Consider the following 23947-nt stretch of genomic DNA (forward strand, 5'->3'; position numbering starts at 1 on the left):
ACCAAAAACTTCCTGTAGTTTTTTTTTAAATTTTTTTTTTATTTTTAGCGCTGATCCTTCTTTTTCTCATTTCATTCTGTTTCATCCTTCCTTATTTTTGGTCGCAAAGAGTACTCATAATGTCAGCAATGGACATTAAACATAATTCTGTAGTAGATAGCCAGAGTAATACTTAACATGGAGAAACTTCGTTACAGAATTCACCTGGATTAGAGATGAATTTGTAGATATTAAACTCTAAGCCTGGGTGTCTTATATTCAACAAAAGAAAACGCTAGGCATCAAGGAGTTTTCGCAACTGAATTCGCCGATAATTTACAACACAGGCGAGCACCCAAAAACTTTTGTTTGGAGAGCCCAAAGTAGAAAATCTGGACCTTACGACCCCCGTGAGCGCGCCTCTGCTGCAGGCAAAATATATATTTTTAGGTATTCTGCCATTATTGGCTGGTCACTTGCTGCAAATGAGAAGCTTTCATGCTCCACGGCCTTCAGCTAACCTCTTCGTCTTTACGTATGATTTCTCTGTTTCGATCTCGTCCATTAATTCTAATCTCTTTCGCCCTCTTCCTCTCCTTCCTGCCACCATACCAGGCTGTCTACAAGTTTTTAGAATCCAAATTTCTTGACTTTTCTGGACTTTCTTGATGATTTTACAAATTTTCTTAAACAAGTACTACAGTATTTTACGGTACTTTTTTTTAATCCTTACTAATGGCCGGTTAAGATGAAACATTAACTTATTTTACACATTTGTCTTAGCAACTTGTAATTAATAAAGACTGCGCATCTAATATACCTAATCTTAGCATTTTAGTGTTATGTCTTAGAATACACTTAACTTTCATCCTGGATGGGGTATGGCTTTATTTATTGTTGTGTCATAATTAGCACTTTCTCTGTGAATACACTACCACTAAATGACAGAGATTACATGTGATTACAGTGATATATGACACTCTAATAAGTACAAATACTTACTACCATGACAAAAAAGTCAGTCACCGCAACACATATTGTAACTTGCACATTTGTACTTGCATAAAATATTTATCTTCACTCGTCTCATAAATAGCTTTTTAAGTAATGAAAAATACACATTACTATGCAAAAATATAAGCAGTAACAAACAAGTTTTAACTGAACATCTATGTTTGACTAAACACCGTGATTTGTCTGTCTAAAGAATCAACTTCTTCATGTGTTTGCTGCATAAATCCGTTTTTCTTCATCTCCAGCAAACTTAATTCTTATGCAGTCTTTCTCTTACTATTAGCAACTTCCTTCTCTTTGCTCTTCTTATCCTTTATAGCTTCCAATCTTTTGGACGACGAATTTCTTGCCGCCAAAATCATTGCTTTAGTTATCCCAACGCTAGAAATCATTCCTGCAGCTGTAACTGCTCCGTACACTTCTCTTTGAGCAACAAGTGACTCTTCTGTCAAGTTTTCTACCAAACACTCTTTATTAACTGAAAAACCTCTTTCCACAGCAGCATTGCCGTCAAACAAAGTCAGAAATGGTGACAGAACTTAGTTGTCAAAACACTATTCACATTTATGTCACAGAGAACGTTAGAAAAAACCACATCCAGTTTGTCTGTCTTCCAATCAAATGATTTAACTGCTTCCTTAAAACACCGGGAATCGCAAAGCTGAAGGTAGTCCCGTTTCACACAATCTGCCATCGATGGACATAAATGCTTCTTAGACACAAATTGTTCAAGGGCACAGGTTACACGAGACATTCGTAGTGAGCAATTCGCCATTAATCTCGTGAAAGACAAGAAGGCCAGTTAACAATCCTGCAGGCCAATGGGTACTTTTCAACCAGTTTCTTGAACAGTGATTAAAAATTCTCTGCACTGGTTCCTAAATGACAGTATCCCCAGATCTTTTAAACCTTTGCAAGCAGCAGAAGCACCAAAACCAACATCACATCCGTCTACAATCATCTACATCCTGAGCTATCTTGATATTACTAAATTATAAAATGGTTCACTTCCTTGCTTCTATCAATCCTTTAACTTATCCATTTCCTTTTAATTGTCCAGACTGCACACTTCAAAAGTAAATGAAAATAATTTAAAAACAAAACTTAAACAATAAATTTTAAAAAAATCCAGGTTCCTCTTTATATTCCAGGTTATCTCCAAGTTTCCAGGTCCAAAAGTAAATTCCAGGCTAATTCTAGGTTAGTAGACATTCCCCTATTCACATTGATTTTGATTCCTGGCAAAAAGCATTTTAATATTTCTCAGTATCTCAGCTACATCATCACTGCAGCTGTGTATCAGCACGTAGCTGTATATCATCGTTGTATATAAAACAAAAATTCTTGACCTTCCGTGCCATTTCTTGACTTTTCTTGGCCTTCTTGATCTGGTGTTCGATTTCTTGCCTTTTTCCTCAGTTTCTTGACTTGTAGACACTCTGTATATCCTCTAGCATGTCCCTCATGACAAGTTTCTTCTTAGTCAATGTCCCAACCAGTTTCTCTTTCTTTTCTTCATGATATCTAAAATTGTTCTTTTCTCCCCTACCATTTCTAACGCCCTCTCATTCATTTTCTATTCGACCCAGCAATTTTTTTCCGTCTTCCTTCACACCTACATTTAGAAAGATTCTAGTCGTTTTCCATCTTTTTTGCGTAATATCCATGTTTCTGGCCCATACAGCACTATACTCCACACGAAACATTTTATAAGTTTTTCTCAACTGTTTATTCAAGGTCCCACAAAATAGTCTTTTTCTTTATCCTAAAGGCTTCTTTTGGCATTCCTATACTTGCTTTTATTTCACCTCATATCATCACAAATAATTCTACCCAGGTATCGAAAACTAGTTACTTGTTCTATTTTCTGCCCTTCTACCTCTATATTTGACACCGACTCGTTCGTTCCAATCACCATGGCCTTTGTCTTTCTAACATTTTTTTTATTCCATGTTCTTCACAGCCTTTCCTCATGTTTTACTGATCTTCCTGACTCTCTCTTACTGATCCTCCTGAGAACCTCTTACTGATTTTCTCTTTAAATTCTGCAACAAGCGCCATATCATCTTCAAATCCTATACACCTAATCACTCTACCTCCTACTGAAATGCCGATTTCATTTTGTAGGCTCCTTTTCACTATCTCTTCTAAATAGATATTAAATAATGCTGACGAGAGACAGCATCCGTTTATGTTAGTTAAAAGTAATTTCGAAGATTTTTCGAGGGATTCGGACCTGGTGGACACCCGTTGGTGTGTCCCTGTTATTATTATTATTATTATTAACTCCTTGATTTAAATATTTAGTGAAATATCAAATTCAATGTTATGAAAAACTCGAAGCTGGTGCAAAACAATTTATTTCTGCTAGATGTGGAACTCACTACAGCATTGGTCTTATAATTTACTTTAGTCCCAGATCCCACAAATTGCCGGGATGGCCCTCGTTTACGCATATTTATCTGTAATTTTGCATGCAAGCATTCACAGTAGCATCTCAGGTATAAATTAATTTGAAATGTAATTCTATTCAAGAATTATCTCTCATTACAAAAGAAATAAATCATCACGCATTATATATTGTTAATCTGTGATAATGTAAACCGCATTAAGGAAGTGTTGTAATTATTACTGACTTGTTTATTTATTTATTTATTTATTCATAGTTTGTATATACGTGACAGTTACGACAGCAAAAATATGAAAAAAATACATCTGTTTGCCTGCTTCTAACGCTTCAATACCTCATTTTGTTCTCGATGGTGACGTCACGCAAAGCGAAGACTTGAAGGATGTGCGCTTGTAGCTCAACCTTTCTCTCTAGTAACCTTGATAGTATGGAAATAGCAGCAAGAAAGTATAGGGAGTATGTTGAATTCAGAATTGCAACACGTAGAGCCAACGACAAAAGTTATTTCCGGTTGGTAAAATTTATTTTGGGAATGACGGTAATGGCCTGGATCGCACAGAAAATTATATTCCTTTTAATTTACTGAAAACTGTATTCAAATTGTCCTTTCATTCTGAAGTTATTTACGAAACTAATTTCATGAAACGGAAAGAACTTTTGTTGCTGACTGTACAATAGCTATCAAATCATATAATTTTGACTGTAATATGATGTACGACAATTCAAGTCCAAAAGTGAGAAAATATACGATAATTTTAGCGGTGGCTCTAGCGTTCTACAACATTGAAGTAGAACAATTGAATGTGAGCTCGCAAACAAACAATGATTAGAAATTCTACTGCGGAGTCTTCTCGTCTTTGACAAAATATTGGTCATTCTTTTATATGTGTTACTAGAAGACGGACGAACCCATCCTACTTCGCTAGGATTGAGTGCGTCAGCACAGCCATAGAGCTTAGGCTTCACCTCATTTCCTCTTCTCCCGTGGTCCTATCTTCCTACCGAAACGGATTATTTTTTTCGTCAGAATGGCGGTGAAACTGAATTTGTACCCTACCCCTGTTCCCATGTCCCAAAACCATGTCGTGGCTTTTGGGTTTTCAGTGATGTTTCCCTCTGAATTTCTGATATTCAGTATAATCATTGCAGGAAATACTTGCTATTTTATAATCATGTATATATGTTACATATATAGAATTATTTAACTTCGCACATATTTTACTCAGCACATATCTTTCAGTTTAACGTCCCACGATTGTCCTTTGGGATAAGGGAGACGATGATTGAAGCAAGTGAATGATAGAAGAATTGGTGGAATGAGAATATGGGAGGAAACTGGCGTACCCTGAGAAAATCGACAGACAAGATGTTGTTCAGCACTAAATTACTTGGATGGGGATAGAACCGGGGATAAGCGCTCTACCGCTGAGCCAGCTTCCCCCCTATTAAGCACACAGAATTGAAGTTATTGAAGGGGAGAAAAACAACTGATAATGCCAACACTATTCAAGGTAGTTTTTCAACTGAATTTTCTCAATCGGTTCTGTAAGTGAAATGAAATTTTTAGTTGTAGCTTCGTCCCATGCTACTACCCTTTAGGCTAAAGAAGAGGGTTAAATTAACAAAATTGGTGGAATGAGAATGTGGGAGGAAACAGGAGAACTCGGATAAAATCCACGGATACGATATTGTCCAACACAAACTCGTGTGACGTGGAAGAGCCACGGTGGCGAAGTGGTAGAGCGTTCACTTCTGGTGCATGGGGTCCTTGGTTCGTTCCCAGCTCGCGTCAAGTGAGATTTGTACTACAAAAACGTGTGCGTAGGTTTTCTCGGGGTTCTCCCGTTTCCTCTTACTTTCTTCATTCCACTACTTCATTCCTTTCTCATCATCACCGTCTCCTTTAGCCAACACGGCATAATCGTGGGACGTAAAACTTAAAGATTTCATTTCATTTCCTATGACATGAAGATCAAATCAGTGGCCCCTCGCACCAGGGATGAGCGTTCTAGAACTGAGTGCTGTACCCCTCTGAATTGATTCTGTAAGAATCATTCGGTTACATACCCATTATTATAGACAAGAGTGTAATTCGAAACAACCAAGTAATAGTGAAAAGATAACTAGCTTCGTTTGCCGTATATTTTATTTATTTTATCTATCTATTGAAATGCTACAAAAGGGTACAAAAACATTTAAAAATGATCGAAAATGACTAATATTAGTGTCGAATCCATAGTTTTCATGATCATTCAGATGAACAGTGATATTTCCGATCCGGTTTAAACCCAAAATTAGCCCCGCCACTTGGGGAGGGGGAGAAAGAAATATATAAAAATGATCGAAAATGGCCACTATCACTGTCGAATTGATAGTTTTCTGTGTTCCTTAGATGAACAGTGATACTTTCGATCCTGTTCAAATCCAAATTCAAACCCGCAACTTGAGGGAGGGGGAGGAAGAGATATATAAAAAATCATAGAAAATGAGCGATATTTGTGCTGAATCCACATTTTTTGGGGTCGCTGAGATGAACGGTGACATACAAAGATGTACATTTAAATTATTTATTTCAACCCAGCGAAGCGGGTAATATTCTCTAGTTTAAAATAAATATGGTAGCAATTAGGATGATTTCTATTGGGTAGAGGAATAACTCATGAGGGCATTTTTTCTTCAAATTTAAATATACATGACGAGTTAAAGTGCATTAATAAATATTTTATTATTTAAAACATAATTATTTGCTCTACAAGATAGCGTGTTTGAATTTTTTTTTAAATTTTACTGACATTTGTGTCTTTTCAGATCCTTAAAATGGAATGCCAAGTGTACAAAATTGATTATTTCCGACACCATTTGCTTTGTGTACTTAATCAAGGTGTTAATTTCGCGGAAACTGCTCGTGAGTTTTCTTCTGTGTACAAAGAAAGAGCAATGCCTTGAAATACCTTCCACCATTGGTTCTCGAGCTTCCAAAAATCTAATTTTGAACTCAACGAGAATCACACACCAGTCAACAAACTGAAATCGATGAAGAGCAATAGAATCCCTTCTTCAGAAAAACCCTCATCAAATGACCAGAGAATTGGCAGAGCAAACAGATTGTGATAAAAAAAAAATCTCGTCAACAACGTTCATTCAATGGGTAAGATTCAGAAATACTGAGAAAAAACAACAAAAATCAAGGCTCCATTATCTTCGCCCGTTTGCTTGCTCAACATCGCTAAACACATGATGATAATGAGCGTTTTCTTTACCCCATTGTCACTATATATATATATATATATATATATATATATATATATCCCTCCTCCCCCTCCCCTACGTTGCACTGTCAAAATGAAACGATAAAAAACTTCCCAGGATCGAACCATATCTATGTTGAAAATTTGATCGAGATCGGTAGAGTGGGTCAAGAGTTATTTAGTTTTATTTAATTTTATATATCTCCCTCCCCTACGTTGCACCGCCAAAGTGAAATGATAAAAAAAAAAAAAAAAAAAAAAAACATCCCAGGTCTGAACCATATCTATGTTGAAAGTTGGATCGGAATCGATCAGGTGGTTCAAGAGGTACAAAGTTACAAACATAGTGACTTCCTTTTTTTATAATATAGTAGCATGATTACCCGCTTTATTGGGTTAAAATAAAAATTTTAAATGCACAACTACTTATTTTATGTGTTTGGTACCCGTGAAATATGCTACTTTTGTTTTTAGTGGCATGCATTTAAACTGGCAATCATATATATATATATATATATATGTGTGTGTCACCTTCACTAAGTTATGTGGATGAATTTCGTTTTAAACTCCATAGAAAGTGTCACTGTTCATCTCAGCGACCCCGAAAACTATGGATTTGACACTAATGTCAGTCATTTTCGATCGATCATTACTCCTCCTCCCCCTCCCCTAAGTTGCACCGTCAAAATGACATGACCAAAACCATTCCAGGTCCAAACTTTATATATATATATATGTGGAAAATTTGATCGAAATCGGCCGGGTGGTTCAAGAGTTATTAAATCACAAAGGCAGTCGCTTTCATTTTCATTTTTTAAAAATATATCTCCCCCTTCCCCTCCTCTAAGTTGCACTGTCAAAGTGAAATGCTAAAAAACTTTTCAGGCCCGAACATTATCTAAGTTGGAAATTTGATTGAGATCGCGATCGGATGGTTTAAGAGTTATTAAGTTGGCAATAAAAACAACAACAAACAAAAAACTGGACTTAATAATATATTATAGATATTATAATAGAATCGCTCGCGTGTTTAGGAATGTCTCTAGCGCATGTTCATGTCCAGAGAAAAATACACATACTATAAGAAATGGTAAATAATACGCTTGCATCGGAAAAACACTTACTGAGTCACTGAACTGTATGTACCTGGAATGCTGTTGTATACCGTAAGGAAACAAAGAAGACATCAAAATAAAATGAAATCTTTCAATTTTACGTCACACGACTCTGCCGTCTAGGCTAAAGGAGACGCTGGTGATGAGATTGAAGTTGGAAGAAACAACAGAACTCCGAGAAAACTCTTGCACATGGTATTTGTCTGCTACAAACTCGGCTTGGTACAAACTAGAATCGAATCACAAACCCCACGCACTAGAAGTAAACGTCTACCACTGAGCTATCGCAGTCCCCAAGGAAGACATCAAACAACACAGAATCAGGAATACTTACTGAAAGGGGTCCTTGGTTTGATCCCAGCCCACGCCAAGTGGTCTCTATGGTAGACAAATACCATGTGGGTTTTTTTCTTGGGGTTCTCCCGTTTCCTCCCACTTTCTTTATTCCACTATTTCATTCATTTCTCATCATCACCGTCTCTTTTAGCCTAACCGGCATAACTGTGGGATGTAAAACTTAAAAATTTCATTTCAATACTTACTGTTTGAAATAATAAAAATCTCTGTGTTGGCATATAAGATGAATTCCATGTTTGTAGTTACTACAAAAGGAAGAAAGTGCGTCGTATACGCCGGCAAGTTCGGTATATTCTTCATATGTATACAAACAAAACCTTTCCGTCATGGCAATACTTGCCAAACAATTACTAATTAACTAACTCTATGGCCTATGGAACCCGGAGGTTCAATGCCGCGTTAACAAAAGCTCTCCACTGACTTCTATCCTTAGCCAGCTGGATCCAGTTTCTATTTTGCATTCCTATTTCTGTGAGATCCATCTTAATATTGTCCTCCCATCTGCATCTAGATCTTCCTAATGGTCGTTTTCCGATTGGATTTCTAGTTAAAACTTTGAAAGCGTTCCTACTTTCTTCCATTCTTGCTACATGACCTGCCTACCTGAGCCTACTTAACGTGAACCTAACAATGTTCGCTTAACGGTATAAATTATGTAGTTCTCGTTGTGAAGTTTCCGCCTTTCGCCATTTCGTTCCTCTTTGGTTCGAATATTCGTCCCAAAATCTTGTTCTCAGATACTTTCATTTTACGTTCTTCCCTCAGAGTAAGCGACCATGTTTGGCAACCATAAAGCACAACAGGCATGATTATCGTTTTATATTTTTTAAGTCTCAAAATACATAACTACTTTGTGAATGTGGTTTTGATTGCCAGATAATAACAAAAAAATTAAAATAGCGAAATACATTTTCATACTATTTATTGTGTATAAATACATAAGAATGATTTTGTTTCTATAAATTAACTATATTCTGTGTACACAAAAACATGATAGTAAATAGAATTCGGAAAACCATTTCTTTTTTCCTAATTCAAATTATATATTAGTTAAATCTGTACAATTAAAAAAATACAAGCAAGAGATGATTAAACCAATAATTCAATGATATCCACAGAGAAACACGAAAAATCAAAATTTATTTCAGCAGTCTTTTATGAACTCAAGAACTAAACTTTAATCTTGGAAGTATAAATAGCTTAAATTTTAAGAAAAGGCATGGTTTTCTTTTACGAATTGAATAGAAGCACAAAAATTTGTTCAAATTTTCAAAAAGCAAATCGGAAGGAATCATGGTCACATGTTTCTTGAGATTTCATCACATTAAGTAGCTCAGGAGGAGACGGGTGAGACAGGGTGATATCCAAAGATTCAAATTCGCCATTGTCCAATCTGAAAAGAAAAAGAAAGTCACAAAATTATTACCCCTTCTTCTATCAAGCGGAGTAACTCAGTTAACCCAACATCTGATTTCCTGAAAAATTGTAACGAAAATATTTTAAAAGAAAAGTCGGTCTCTTATATCGACGTCGAAAGTGCAAAACCTTGTAACTCATCAAAACCAAACTTTTCAGGAGAGCAAACCCGTTTTGCTTTCAATTTTTTTTTTTTTTTTTTTTTTTTTTTTTTTTTTTTTTACTTGGAAACTGTTGTAATTCGAGATAATACTTGAAAGGATTAATAAAGTATTATCTCGAACTATAATAGTGCTTCTAAGTAGAGAAAATTGAAAGCAAAACGGTTTTATTGCTCTCCTGAAAAGTTTAGTTTTGATGAGTTATTAGGTTTTTGCACTTTCGCCGTCGACATGTTGTTTACTAGAATAAGAATTGAGCACCTTAGTATGCTCATTAATATACTAATTACTATTTAACTTATATCAAGAAATACGCTATGTTGTAACTGACTACGGATTTTATATACACAGAGTTGAGAACAACACTGTAAAATATGTATCTTATGAAAACACAATCAGTATCGAAACTATAGTCGTGACGCTGTATGAATCGTCCTCAATGACATAGAACTACCATCTAAACAGAATACATCTGCCTGTTGTTGGCTGCTGGTGACTTCATGCCCTTGAAAGTACACAGCTGTAGTCACGTCTAGGAAACAAAGCCATACTCACATGCCAATAAGCAAAAGTCATAACTGATCGGGAAAGTTCAGGCATCTACGCTAAATTGCAACAGAGCATTAACTTCATGTCCTTTCAGGTCAGCAAGGTTAAAAAAGTGGGTTGGACCAGGCCGGCAGTAACAGTGGCGGAAGTGTAATAGAAATTATTAAATAATATAGTGTGTGTGTAAACAAAAACCACACAGCTGGCGAAGTTCAGAAACGTGCGCTAAATTGCAACACAGGATTAACTCCACATGCTTCCAGATCAGCGAGGTGAAACAAGTGGGTTGGGCCAGGCAGAGAGTAACAATGGCGGAAGTATAATAGAAATTATTAAATAATATAGTGTGTGAGTAAACAAAAGCCATAGAGCTGAGGAAGTTCAGAAATGTGCGCTAAATCGCAATACAGCATTAACTCAATGTCCTTCCACGTCAGCGATGGTAAGCAAGTCGGTTAGGCCAGGCTGGAAGTAACAGCATTGAAACTTTAAGAAAAAAGTATTGGAATAACAGTGTGTTAAGACAGGTTATGAGTTAAGGTTAGACTAGGTAACTTAATGATTTCATATTTGTTCTTAATTAAAGAATGTAGCAGGAAACAAGGCACACTGTAACAGAACTTTACATTTAACTTGTGTCTCCTGAAAAATAGTGTGGTAAGCCCCCCTCCACGTTTTATAGAAAATGGTCAATTTGAACCCTTTTTCTTTTTTTAATTTCTCAGAAAACATTAGGAAATTATCATTACTACCTACACACACACACCATGTTTTTATTTCTCCTGACTCCAGTGAGCCATCTCTTTTTCCCTTTTTGTTTTCAGAAAAAACAGGAGTATTGTCTTGTGTTCACACTTTCCTTTCCCTTTATATCTTGTAGTGGCCCGCTCAATATCTCAAATCAACCTGGGTGTGGACCAGCAGAGAAACACAAAACAAGAATTGAATGAAAGTCCTAATGTGTGTTCAAAATCTCTCTTCCTCTTTTAGTTCAAGGTAAACACTCTTAAATAAATAAAAGATCTTTTGCTGGTTAATTTTATTAATATATATAGAATGGCTTATTGCAGAAGGGGACCTAAGTCACATTTCTGAGGTATCAGAGTTACTGGTATTTTTGACTTCCCCAATTACAGACACATCGTTTAGTGCAGAAAGGACGTCAGTCGCATGAGCGTATAGCCAAGAAAATGCACAGTGAAAATTATTATTTAGTTAAACACAAACAAACTATTTGCTGAGCAAAACAATATATTCACACTAAAAAACTGCATACGTGTGACAGTTTCGCCAACTAACACTTTGGCTTTATCAGACACTATTCTTTAGTGCAGAAAGGTACCTAAGTCACTGACTCGAGGCCCTTTCTGCAATAAACATGGCTACTCTGTAGGGACGGGCACTGGTTCCTTTGTACGGAGAAAGAGAAAAACCTGTGAAAAATAAACTTGGCAACCTTGAAACAAGTGATGAGTGATTTCCGTAAGTACAGCTCGTCTGTAGCAGTTGTCTGTAGAGGTCATATGTTAGTACAGAGCAGTGTAAATTGTTGTGTGCTGTTTGGTTACGTGTATGACAGATATGCAGGATGATATTCGTGTTAGTAGTCAAAAAAGCGTCGGAAAGGCGTGAAACATATACCAGAAATGTGATTAGAAGTGCAAGGGTGCGTGGACAAGAATGTGTGAACTATAGGGGCATTACAACCCCTGCAAAAAGAGAGTGGTTGCCTTGTTAAGTGCCCAAGAAAATGTTACGAACAATTCAACGATGACGAGAAACTTGTAGTGTTTGAAGTACTATATAGAATGCAAAGGAAAAATGAACAGGATATACATTTGCAGAGAATGATTCATGTTGAAAATGTGAAGACACATCGTCCACGCCAAGAAGATGCTTCATTACGTGAAAAGTCGTTTATGTACCATGTACCGTACTACTGGAAAGTAAGAAAATACAAGTTTGTCGTGGGGCGTTTTGCAGACTTTATGATGTGTCAGAGAAAAGAATAAGGCGTTTGCAGATGTTACTATTAGACGGCAAAATACCTCATGATATGCGCGGACAGAGGAAAAGTGGAAATATGATTAAGGCTAAAGATATAGAGACAGTACGTGAACAGGTAACTTCTTTTCCAACTAAACGTGGACACTATTCAGACATCAAGTACCTCAATGAAAACGTATCAATTCAAAAGATGTTCGAACTGTCCCCTACATCCACAATAAAATACAGCTTCTACTACTAGTATTTTAAGGAAAATTTTGTGTTTAGTTTTGGGAAGCCCCAGGTAGACACGTGTGGTTTCTGTGAGGAACCCATAAAGAAAATGAAGTGTACTCTTAAATGACAATGTAAAAACAGTTGCTGCTACCGAATTAATGGTACATAATAGACAAGCCAACAAGTTCTACACACCACTGAAGGAATCTAAACGTTGTCTCGTTCTAAGGAAGATACAATGGAGCTCTGTTTTGATTTCATGCAAAATCTAGACTTACCAAAAGTTGCTGTACAAGACATGTTCTATTTGGGGCAGCTGACAGTAAATACGTTTCGTGTGTATAACAGGAAAACAGGACATTCTCAGTTTTACCTGTATCATGAAGGACAAGCAGGAAAAGGACCAAATGCCATGGCGTCTTTCCTATTAGATTATATTGCCGATTATGTGCCTCTTAGTGTATAAGAATTGCATTTCTTTTTGTCGGACAATTGTCTTGGACAAAATTGTGTCGCATTCTACTAGCATTAACGGACACTGGACGATTTCAGAAGATGGTGCATCATTTTCCACTCAGAGGTCACTCATATGTTCCATGCGACGGGACGTTTAATGTTATTCGACATCCTATTAGACATTGCAGCCGTATTTATACATTGTACGAACTGTGCACGCTAATTTGTAACGCAACTCGTAGCAGTCAAAATACTGTCAAACTTATCGACACTAATGACATTACTGATTTCACAACGTGGTGGCCACATGTCTACAAAAAAGTGCCTTATGTGGAAACTACCATGTGTTCCTACAAGAATAGGCAGTATTTTCAGATTTCTAAGTATCAATACTTTGAGTACTGTACGGAACATAAGGGTACTATCAAAGTGTCAGAATTCAATAAAGGTTTGACGCCTCACACCTTCTGCCTGTCCAAAGGTGTACGAATTGTACTTCCTTCCCCATGTGCGTTCCCAGTTGCTCGCATGCCGATCAAGTTTGCTAAACTGAAGGATATAGAAACTGCTTTGTTGTATGTACCTAACAATGTCAAAGGATTTTATGAGGAGATTTTTGAGTGGTCAACTAGAGGCGACAATGAAGCAGACTCAGATGATGAATAACGTATGCATGTATGAGCTCTACATTATTGTACTTGAAACACCAACAATACAGTCCCGAAAATGCATTGTACTGTCATTCATTAACGAATCGATAATTTTCTATAGAAAATATAACCTAACCTAACTCACGTGGTCAGGTCACGACAACGAGCATTTGTAGGATATTAGGTAAGTGTACTGTCATTCGTTGACAAATCGATAATTTTCTGTCATAATTATATAACCTAACTTATGGTAAAGCCTCAACAACAAGCGTTTGTAGGGCATTTCTCGCCTTATTTCCCACAGTTTTTACTTTTATTGCAGAAAGATACCGGAGTCACTACTTTTTCATTCCCACTGTCTCTAGCAGCGAAGTACAAGGGGGCACACTAAGGGTTTCAAAATTGCACTTTCGCTATGCTTTATCTTTGAGCCAAAAATGATACATTTATCTGTTACAGTTTGCTGTTTTTCTCAGAATTATGAAAAGGTGACTCAGTTTCTTTGTGCAATAAGCCATATAGCAGAAGAAGCAAGATATATTTTATTTAAAAGAAGTCAAACGGGGTACTTTTTTCTGCTGGTATACAATAACCATATGTAGACCAGAAGAAAAAAATAAGTCGTTTGACTTGCCTCTAATTATGAAGAAACGAAATTGCACACAGCAAATACGGTAGGTCTCTAAATCTCGGCGCTCGATAACCCGTCGGTGCGGATAACTCGGCCACACCCTGGCAGGGTGAAAAACCTTAGGCTCAGACCCGTTCAAGATCATTGGCGGGTATTTTTCTGAGGTCTGTATTATCACGTAAATTACTGTACAGTGTGTATTCATTAATTTTCATTTTGGTACATAGTAAAAGCTTTATGCTTTCATGAAGTACGTATTTTTCCTTTATTTAAGAGCAATTGGGTAGTTTATTCTCTGTTGTATTCTCAAGCAACCAATACATACAAGTACAGTATTGTATTTTCTGAGAAAACACTCGTAGTTATTCTTTTTTAATCCCATTCCCGATAACCCGGCATTTTCACAAACTCGGCCACCTTTCAGTCCACATTAGGCTGAATCTTCGGGACTACTGTAACTACTCACACGAACATAGAATATTGGAAAGGAATATTATCTCAAATTTAAATATTGGCGAATTCAAACTCTAAAAAGCAAATAATGAATTTATCTTAGAGGGTTACGGTGGCTCAGTGGTAGTGGGGTATTTGGTTCGATTCACGGCCAAGTAAGTTTGTGGTGGATAATATCGTGTCCGTGGGTTTTCCCGAGGTACTCCCGTTTGCTCCCACATTCTTATTCTATCGAATCTTCCACTATCGTTCACTTGCCTTAATCATCCGTCTCCCTTAGCATAAAGGGAATAACGTGGGACGTTAAACTTAAATATTCCATTTTTAATTTCTACTAGTATAGTGGGTGAATCTATAGTCCCTACTAACTACGCTAATACTGGTGTTAATGTATCTGAACTTTTCTCCTTGCCAACCCAAAATACCTTATCCTTCTAGATTCGATTATACTGACTTCCTTTCACCATTATCAAGATCCATATACTGATTCTAAGATATTTCCACAGAAAAATCGGAAAATTCAAGGTAATCGACACAAAATCCCCTTCGAGTCTCAGGTGTTGAATTGGAATTTAGGCTCTCTTTCAACACCAAAGCCATAGGAAATGTGAACCTACAGCTTAATGTGAGATCCGAACCACATTAGCTCCTGCTGTGAATCGAACCCTGGTCTCCCGCGTCGAAGACACAAGAGAGCTTTAGGTCTCGGGTGTTGAGACAACAACGGCGTCATAATGGCAGACGACTTGCGAGCCATTTGGTGAAAAATTTAGGAAACTCGAATTACTCGAAACCTGTAGGGAGGAGGAAAAATCGACAAACCCTTCCATAATGGTAATGTTTCTATCTACTAAACAAATATGCTAGAATAAGCCAGAAACCATATGGAATCTTTAGTCTTACGAAGAAATGAAAACGAAGTTCGCCTGATATCTTTTGAAGGCTTTGTAGGATCAACTGGTTGCATCCTTAGTTTCTTGTTTGTCTGCCAGATATCCTAACTATATATAAAATTACATGAACTCACTGACATAAAATAACGGGTACTTCCGGTTGAAGTGGAAAATTGCCAAAAGTGAATATTTTAATGTCTAAATGGGTCTAAAGGGGCGACGAAGAAATTCCCCTTATTATAAATGAGCCTTTTTTGGACCTATAATCTCACGTTTTAGGTAATTGTAATTGTAATATAAACTTGAAATACGATATGATTGTACGTTTTCGTTAGCTTTATCTAAGTAAATCACTAAAAATAAAAATTTCCAACTTTAGAATGGCTTTATGGGGAACTGAAAAATCTTCTCCATGTTGTTTATTGAGTACTTCCTGAAGGGCTACAATGATGAAATGTGACATGATTGTAGCTTTTCGGGAGTAACCCATAGAAAAAATTGGCAAAAATGAATATTTTTAGTATTTAGGGGGCTTAAAGGGGAAATGAAAAATCTACATGTTATTTAAATGGGTGTTTCCTTGGGATACAGTATCTTGTCTAGTTGAAATATGAAAATAAACTTGAAAGTTGGTAGAATTGTGAGTTTAAGAGGTGCGGGACCGTAGGGTGACTTACGCGGTGCTCTGGTGGCGAAGCCCCCAGCTAAGCAAAGACTAGTTATTTTATTAAAAAAAAAAAAAAAAAAAAAAAAAAAGTATATTAAACACCGTATGTATATTATTTGAAGGACATTTCGTTTCTAGTAAACATCCTGAAATGCATTCATATATATATTTCAGAAAACAGAGAAATAAAATAACACTTTCGCTACATGCTTTATTGAAAAACAGAAAAACAGTAACGCACAATTAATTCACTGTTATTTAATGTTTCTTTCCCATTTCTTCACTTCTCGTTTCCCCAGCAAAATGGTTTACACCCATCGTACAATCAGAGTTCGGATTACCACGGGGAGGGAAGGGATAAGGAATACCCCTTAATCAAATTTTGAACCCCCTTTGAAAAACTATATAAAGCATCCTTGTCGGAAATATTAGTGTTGCTAATTCCAAACCGTGAGTATATTGGCACATTCTATTGGTTTTAGTCCTTTCATATAATTTTAAACTGATAGTTCCATTTGGAAATGAAACATGCAAATTATTTATTCACTTTTTTTTCTAATTTTATATTCATAGCTAGCACAATATATATAGATTCTTCCTTCTATTTACATTGTCGCCCAGTTCCGCAACCAAATAAAACGATAACTATTTGATACTTACAGTAGCGGTCAAAAGTTTAAACTCATTTGTCCGGAATTCGAATTCGCAATGTTTAAGTAAATAATTCTGACTGCAGAGTAGAACACACGGAAGATTAATAGCAGCAAATGTTGTACAATATTTCCTCAAAGTAAAACTATTTGCTAGTGCTTCATTATCCTTTTATTTTGCCACTGATGACTTAACGAACGAAACTATCTGGCAATGCTAATTTACAGGTAGGTGTAACGCAATTACGAACTTTTATTAATTTGAACTGAAAGTAAATTGTATGTAAAATTTGCTGTATCTGGTGTTTTCCATGTTTATTTTGTGTGATGTTTATGTACATAACATATTTGCAGAATAGATAAAAAATGCGTTACTTTGCAGGAAGTGTCGTTAAGTATGACTATCAAGAAATATTAACAATTGGTTTTATTTTATTACATAAAAGGGCCACAATTCAGAGCTAAGTGTGGAAACACGTGCTGTTATTGTTGCACTACATAAGGAAGGCTATTCGACTCGACAAATCACATCTAAATCTAAGGCATCTCAGACGGCTGTTGTAACAACTTTAAAACGACAGAGAGAGACTGGGCAAAATAAAAGCCGCTAGCGATCTAGGAGACCGAGAGTAACGTCCAAAAGCGAGGACAAGTTCATCTGTGTTCAAAATAAGCGCCAGAGGATTCACAGAAACTGGTCTCTGGAACAATTGTCCGAAGTGTTGTTCAACGACGAATCAAAATTTGAATTGTGGGGAACAAATGTAGGCAGTATGTTCGTCGTTTGGTTGGCGAACGCATGGCACCGCATGCGTTATGCCCACTGTGAAGCATGGGAGAGGCTCCATTATGGTTTGCGGTTGTTTTGCCGGCAATACACTTGAAGATTTCGTACGATTGAGGAAGTGATGATAAAAAAACTTTATCACAGCATTTTGGAGCGTCATGCTTCCATGTGGGCAGCGGATCATGGGTACTGGATTTATTTTCCAGCACGATAATGATCCAAAACATGCATAGAAATTGTGTAGAAACTACATTGCGAAAAAAGAAAGGCGAAACCTATCGCAATACATGGACTGGCCCCCTCAATCTTCTGACCTCAACTCTATCGTAATGCTATGGGATGAATTGGGCCTAAATTTTCGAAAAGTGTCGTGTACTAATTAGGATCAACTGTGGGAAGCTTTGCAAACTTGTTGGACTAAGATTGCGCCCAGAACTTTAAAGAACTTAATAGCAAGAATGATATGTGCAACTGTGATCCAGGCAAAATTAGGATATTTCGAAGAATCAAAAATTGGCAATAGAAACGCATAACCCGTACATGCTACACTGTTACGGTGAAAGTGTAGTTTTCTTTGTCAATATAAAACTGTTTCAATGCTATTTGGAACATAACACTTCTGCTATTTATTCATTTCTACCAAATCCAAAAGAGAGTTTAAACTTTTGACCGATATTGTATATTACTTAGTTTATGAAATCAATTACCAGTACTTGCGAGATTCTTTCGTTGAGAAACTTTTATTACACATTAATTATTTTAATTTTATATTTGTATATTCACAAATCTTATGAGAACAATGTCCATTTATATAATTATATTTTTTTCTTTTTTTTGACTTCGTCTTTTATACTAGAGCCACTGATTTTAAGTACTTCTAGCCCAATATTTTTGTAGCTGTTGTAAGCTAGTCTATTTTTCCAATATTATTATTATTTTCAACTTCCATTGTATTGGGTCGATGCATAAGTTCGTGCGGTATTCGTTTGGGTTGGCAACAATGCGGCGTGAAACGATTGTTTATCTTTATTCCGTTGTTTTGAGTTTATGTGTTGTGAAACACAGGTTTTCTTGATTGTGAACGTATTATTGTATATGTTTCAGACGAACTAATATAGAATGTCAAGTTGAGAAAAGTGATAATTTCCGTCAAATTTTACTCTTCGAGTTTAACCGAGGATTCAGTGCAGCGAATGTTAGCATTTCCATTTTTTCCGCTTTCTCTCTCTAACCACATTCAGGGGCAAGTGTTTCCTGATGAAGCTTCTCTTGACCAATGGCTAACAGATTTCTTCCAGTCAAAACCAAAACAGTTCCACAGGCGAAGCATTGAACTGCTACCTGAACGTTGGCAAGTCATAGATAGTGGAGGTGAATACATCACGGAGTGATTGTGAGTTAATGTGAGTGACAGTAAAATGTATGCAATATATTGTTACACTCGTAGAATATGTTAATGTTATGTCTATGTTGTACTTGTACTTGAATAACCGGAACTGCAGAATGAAAATATAATAACTGCACCAACTTATGCATCAACCCCAATACTAACCTCTGAATATGAGGTTAGAGAATTTTCTTATTTTCGCCTAAACTGAGTTACTACAAACCCAGATATAAAACTATACAGCTACAGACCCATAGTGAAATAATAATTGACTGATACTGTACCGAATGGCAAGTCCCACAAGAGCTGGAAACTGTGGTTTGGCCACACTGGAAATAATGCCGTAATCCTGGAGAATCTTGTCGTCCTCCATTACCTGATTATCTTTGTTGAAAAGTTGCTGATTTTCTGGAGCTATCTGCAGAAGGTCTGTAAAGCACGGAAGTCACAATTAATTCATTTGTGGAATACTGAAAGTTTGGTAAATATACTTTTAAAATATCAACATCTAACACTAAAGTTAAGATACAGACTCTTTCGGTACAAGAAGCAGGAAGGGAAAAAGGACAGAAGTAGCTCTGGAGCGTCTAATCGGGCATTACCACAGTGCATATTATTGTATGATGAACTCTACATTCTAATATGGTACCCATCTGGATTTTGATAGAGCCCTCCCCGCTGGTTCAGTGGCTAGCGTGTGTACGTAGTTCCGGCTTCCATTCCCGGTGGGAGAGAACAAAAATAAATTTAATTTGCCATTACAATCATTAGCTTTCATTGATAATTCGTCTCTTTCAGGCTACTACCCTGAGATGTTAAACTAAAAAATTAAACTAGAGTCTGACAGTTACTTCTCTGCCCTTTAATTTTCTTTTCTTCTTATATACGAGGATGTATCGTAAAGTTTTAATTATCACCAGGAAGTTAAGATATGATGATGAAATTTTGTCAGTGTTATGTTTGGTTCTTATGAGCGAGATGTTAAGAGAATTAGCTCCTAATGATTGTTATTTTTTACAGGGTGTGCCAAAAGTGACCAAAGTGCAAGATGGATATGATTGAGATTCGCAGTGTGATAAAGTCCCTACATTTTAAGGGTAATAATGCCTGGCGAAATGAAGGCTGTATATGGCGATGATTGTCCATCTTATGACACCATTGTAAAATGGAAAAGAAAATTTCAAACTGGTCATATGTCCCTCACAGATGACGCAAGATTTGAAGCACCATCCCTAACGGACGATGCGGCCACTGTGAAGAAAATAGAGTGTTTAATCCTCGAAGACAGACGTGTAACCCTCCAAACGATTATGAATGAGACTGGTCTCAGTTATGGTAGCGTGTAGAAAATTATCCATGACGAACGTCACATGTCTAAGGTATCTGCGCACTGGGCTCTTCGTTTGCTGACACATTTCCAGAAGCACCAGCTCATTCGTCTCAAGTTGCTGTCGACAAAGCAAGGGCGTTGGCTTCCAGGTATTGCAGCATCCACCTTATTCTCTCGACCTCGCACCCAGTGACTTTCTTGTTTCCTCAAGTGCAGAATCCGTTGCGTGGTCGCCATTTTGACAACATAGATGATGTCATTCACGAGATGGAAGAGTGATTTTAAAGCACAGTGTACAGATTTCTACAATGACGGTATTCGTAAAGTGAAGGAACACTGGGGGAAATTTGGATGGTGACTACATAGAGAGGGGTTAACAACAACAAATCACAACAATCCCTGTGTCCTGATTTTTACTATGATAATTAAAACTTTAAGATACTCCTCGTATTTTCTTCCTATCTGATGACAAATTTAGCGAAAGAGTTTATACAATTATAGGTACATTTATTGAGTACAATGAAATCTCCCTTAACGGACACCTCTACAATACGAAAAACTTTTCAGTCTCGGCAAAGATAAATATATTATTATGGCAGAGAATCTTCCCGTTCACGAACACGGACAGTCTTCTTTTACCCCAAATGTTTTAGGAATTTCTTCAGAACGGACAGGGATTATTCTCAGATCGTATGCACACAAGACAGAAAATAGTTTCTCCAACTTGAAATTAATCTTTAGTTGATCCATTCAAGTGATCCAACAGTTACAAGTAAATATCGATCAGAAACTTGTGTCTACAGGATTACATGGCAGAGAACTATTCCTGACTTTTTCCCAAGAATGCCATTAGAATTACACGACAGACAACTATTACTGATATTTTTCCCAAGAATGTCATTAGAATTACATGGCAAACAACTATTCCTGACTTTTCCCAGGAATGTCATTAGGATTACATGGCAGAGAACTATTCCTGACTTTTTCCCAAGAATGCCATTAGAATTACATGACAGACAACTATTCCTGACTTTTTCCCAAGAATGCCGTTAGAATTACATGGCAGACAACTATTCCTGACTTTTCCCAGGAATGTCATTGGGATTACATGGCAGAGAACTATTCCTGACTTTTTCCCAAGAATGCCATTAGAATTACATGACAGACAACTATTCCTGACTTTTTCCCAAGAATGCCGTTAGAATTACATGGCAGACAACTATTCCTGACTTTTCCCAGGAATGTCATTAGGATTACATGGCAGAGAACTATTCCTGACTTTTTCCCAAGAATGCCATTAGAATTACATGACAGACAACTATTCCTGACTTTTTCCCAAGAATGCCGTTAGAATTAATGGCAGACAACTAATCCTAACATTTCCCAAGAATGTCATTAAAGTCGTCATGATTAGTTAGTTCTGTTTACATTGTTAGTATTTAACAACAATATCACGATCTTGTTGGATTACTTTTAATGTAATCAGTAAGCGAGTTAAAAGCCTTATACATGTATGACGTGTATTTGAGAAAAAAAAATTATCAAAGCATTATATTTTCCAGCACGCGTCTGTTTAAAGGCATCCCCCAGCGATACTTTTGTTTCTTTTCAGAGGGAGATTTCCCCTCCTTGTCCCCAGTAATTACAACTAAACGTTGTCCAAACATATATTAATGAGATGAACTAAACAACATGTCTTAATGTAAATTCTCATGTGCAATTATCGAGAAAGTCGAAAAAAAAAAAAAAAAACGAACTTTCCTTGTGCTAAAACATAGTTCGGTGCCAATAACAATTCACAAGATGTGGTATATAGGAATTATATGTCTGCGCTTCTGCCATCTATTGCCACTTTAGCCCATTATACATGAGAAATGACGTCTCTCAGCGATTCCATTACCCGAGGAAAAGGGAAAGAAAGGAAGGAACTTGGATCTTCATGTTAGGTACCATGCCGTCATTTGCCTGGTGTGAATAATTAAACTCAGGAAAAACCTCACAAAGGACAGCTGAGCTGAAAAGATTTCTACACTTTTCCGACCAAGTCTCCACCAGAAATCGAACGCAGGACCACTCGTACCAAAGGCGAGAGTAGTGTTGTTCACATTTAATGACACTTTCGGTTGTCAGCTTTTTGAAAAATCGAATATCTGAAAATCGATTTTCGGTTTTGAAAAAACAAACTAATTTTTCGGTTTTTAAAATCAAACATCCGTTACAAAGATTGAAATTCAATTTCGATTTTCAAACAATAAAATGGTTTCAAAACCTAAGAATCACTAGAAATATTCGACGTCTTTTCATTACGAAAATACTTTCATGGAAATAAGGGTGCTCGAATTAGGAGGAGCGGTTCTCTTTCTCGAAGCATACTAATTAAAGAGTTTATTTAGATTCCAGGTCAGGAAACTAAAAAAAAAAAAAAAAAAAAAAATAAATAAATAAATAAATAAAAAAATAAAAATTAAAAAAAAAACTGCTTCGTTCCCATAAAAAACTCTAGTTTATTCCGGATCGTTAAAGAGGGAGATTTTTTTCTTTTTTCAGAAGAGCTCCTTCCAATGAAAGGAATTTGTGGCACACAATGGCATACTATGCTTCAAATGTTCGATGTACAGGTTGACATTAATGGTTTGCGACCGCCTTGAACGAACTCGTAGTGAATTATCCCCACCAGACGTAGACAAGCATCACCTTGTGTTCGAAACATTCGTGTTAGGTGATGGGTTTTGGTATTTGATCCTTATTTAAACTCTGTCTGTGAAAACTTCGACATTTAGTCATGCATTATTGTTTTTTTCAGGAAACGGAGATCACACGTGTTTTCCAGAATTTTCTTACACACACACACTCGCCTCTATTCTTAAGCTGGGTCAATTCTGTTAATAATGACTTTTTATGTTTATGCTCGTAGCGAAGTGTTAACTAAGTTTTTGAAGCTCCTCCTATTTACGTCATATAGTTAGTTGATCGTTCTACCGCTAGAAGGCGTAAGCTGTTAGTTAAACGCAAAAAGGCGTACATACACACAGAAATACAGTATATACAGACAAAAACAGAAGTCAAGTGTTGGTCAGAGAAGATATTATCGAAGAAAAAGTTAGTGCTTATATGCATACGAAGAAGAAAGACTTGAAGTTACAAACAAGAAAACTACGAAAAGAAGTAGGTTATGGACAGCAGAAAAATAATAAACTATAGGGAAACTGAACTTCAATGTGCCTGCAAAGATTTGTCATTGGGATGTCTCCATGCGCATTATACTCTGGTGGGAACTGGCAAGGGCGCCGATTTCTCTGTAAATTTGGGGGGTGGGGCATTCAGGTGCAGAAGGCATATATATGAAGATTTTAAGACAAACTGCACTCAAATTATGCCAAATATTGTATATTCACAAATACAATAGGGGGCCCACATGAGCTTTGGGGGGGCATAGCCCCTCGGCCCCCCAGGATCGGCGCCCTTGGGAACTGGATAAGGTAGGACACAATTGCAAGGTATTCTAAATATGTTGATCTTTTGTTAACATACTCTGGTTATTTTTATTTTATTTTTTTTTTTTAATTCCACC

General features: G+C 36.7%; 1 protein-coding gene across 2 annotated transcripts in view; it reads right to left on the reverse strand.

Moving 5' to 3' along the window:
- Positions 1-9028: 9028 nt before the first annotated feature.
- The window catches only part of LOC145674576 (elongin-B-like), an 83202-nt gene continuing 68283 nt past the window's right edge, over positions 9029-23947 (reverse strand). For both annotated transcript variants that reach the window (XM_081744765.1, XM_081744764.1), the window contains exons 3-4: positions 19331-19475; positions 9029-9516 (exon numbers count right to left, since the gene is read on the reverse strand). In XM_081744765.1, the coding sequence (XP_081600891.1) occupies positions 9393-9516; positions 19331-19475 (269 nt within the window). In that variant the 3' untranslated portion in view covers positions 9029-9392. The remainder of the gene's footprint in view (positions 9517-19330; positions 19476-23947) is intronic.

The sequence above is a fragment of the Thermobia domestica genome, chromosome 17 (assembly GCF_964235325.1).
Source record: "Thermobia domestica chromosome 17, izTheDome1.hap1.1, whole genome shotgun sequence".
In the NCBI taxonomy this organism is placed as follows: Eukaryota; Metazoa; Arthropoda; class Insecta; order Zygentoma; family Lepismatidae; genus Thermobia; species Thermobia domestica.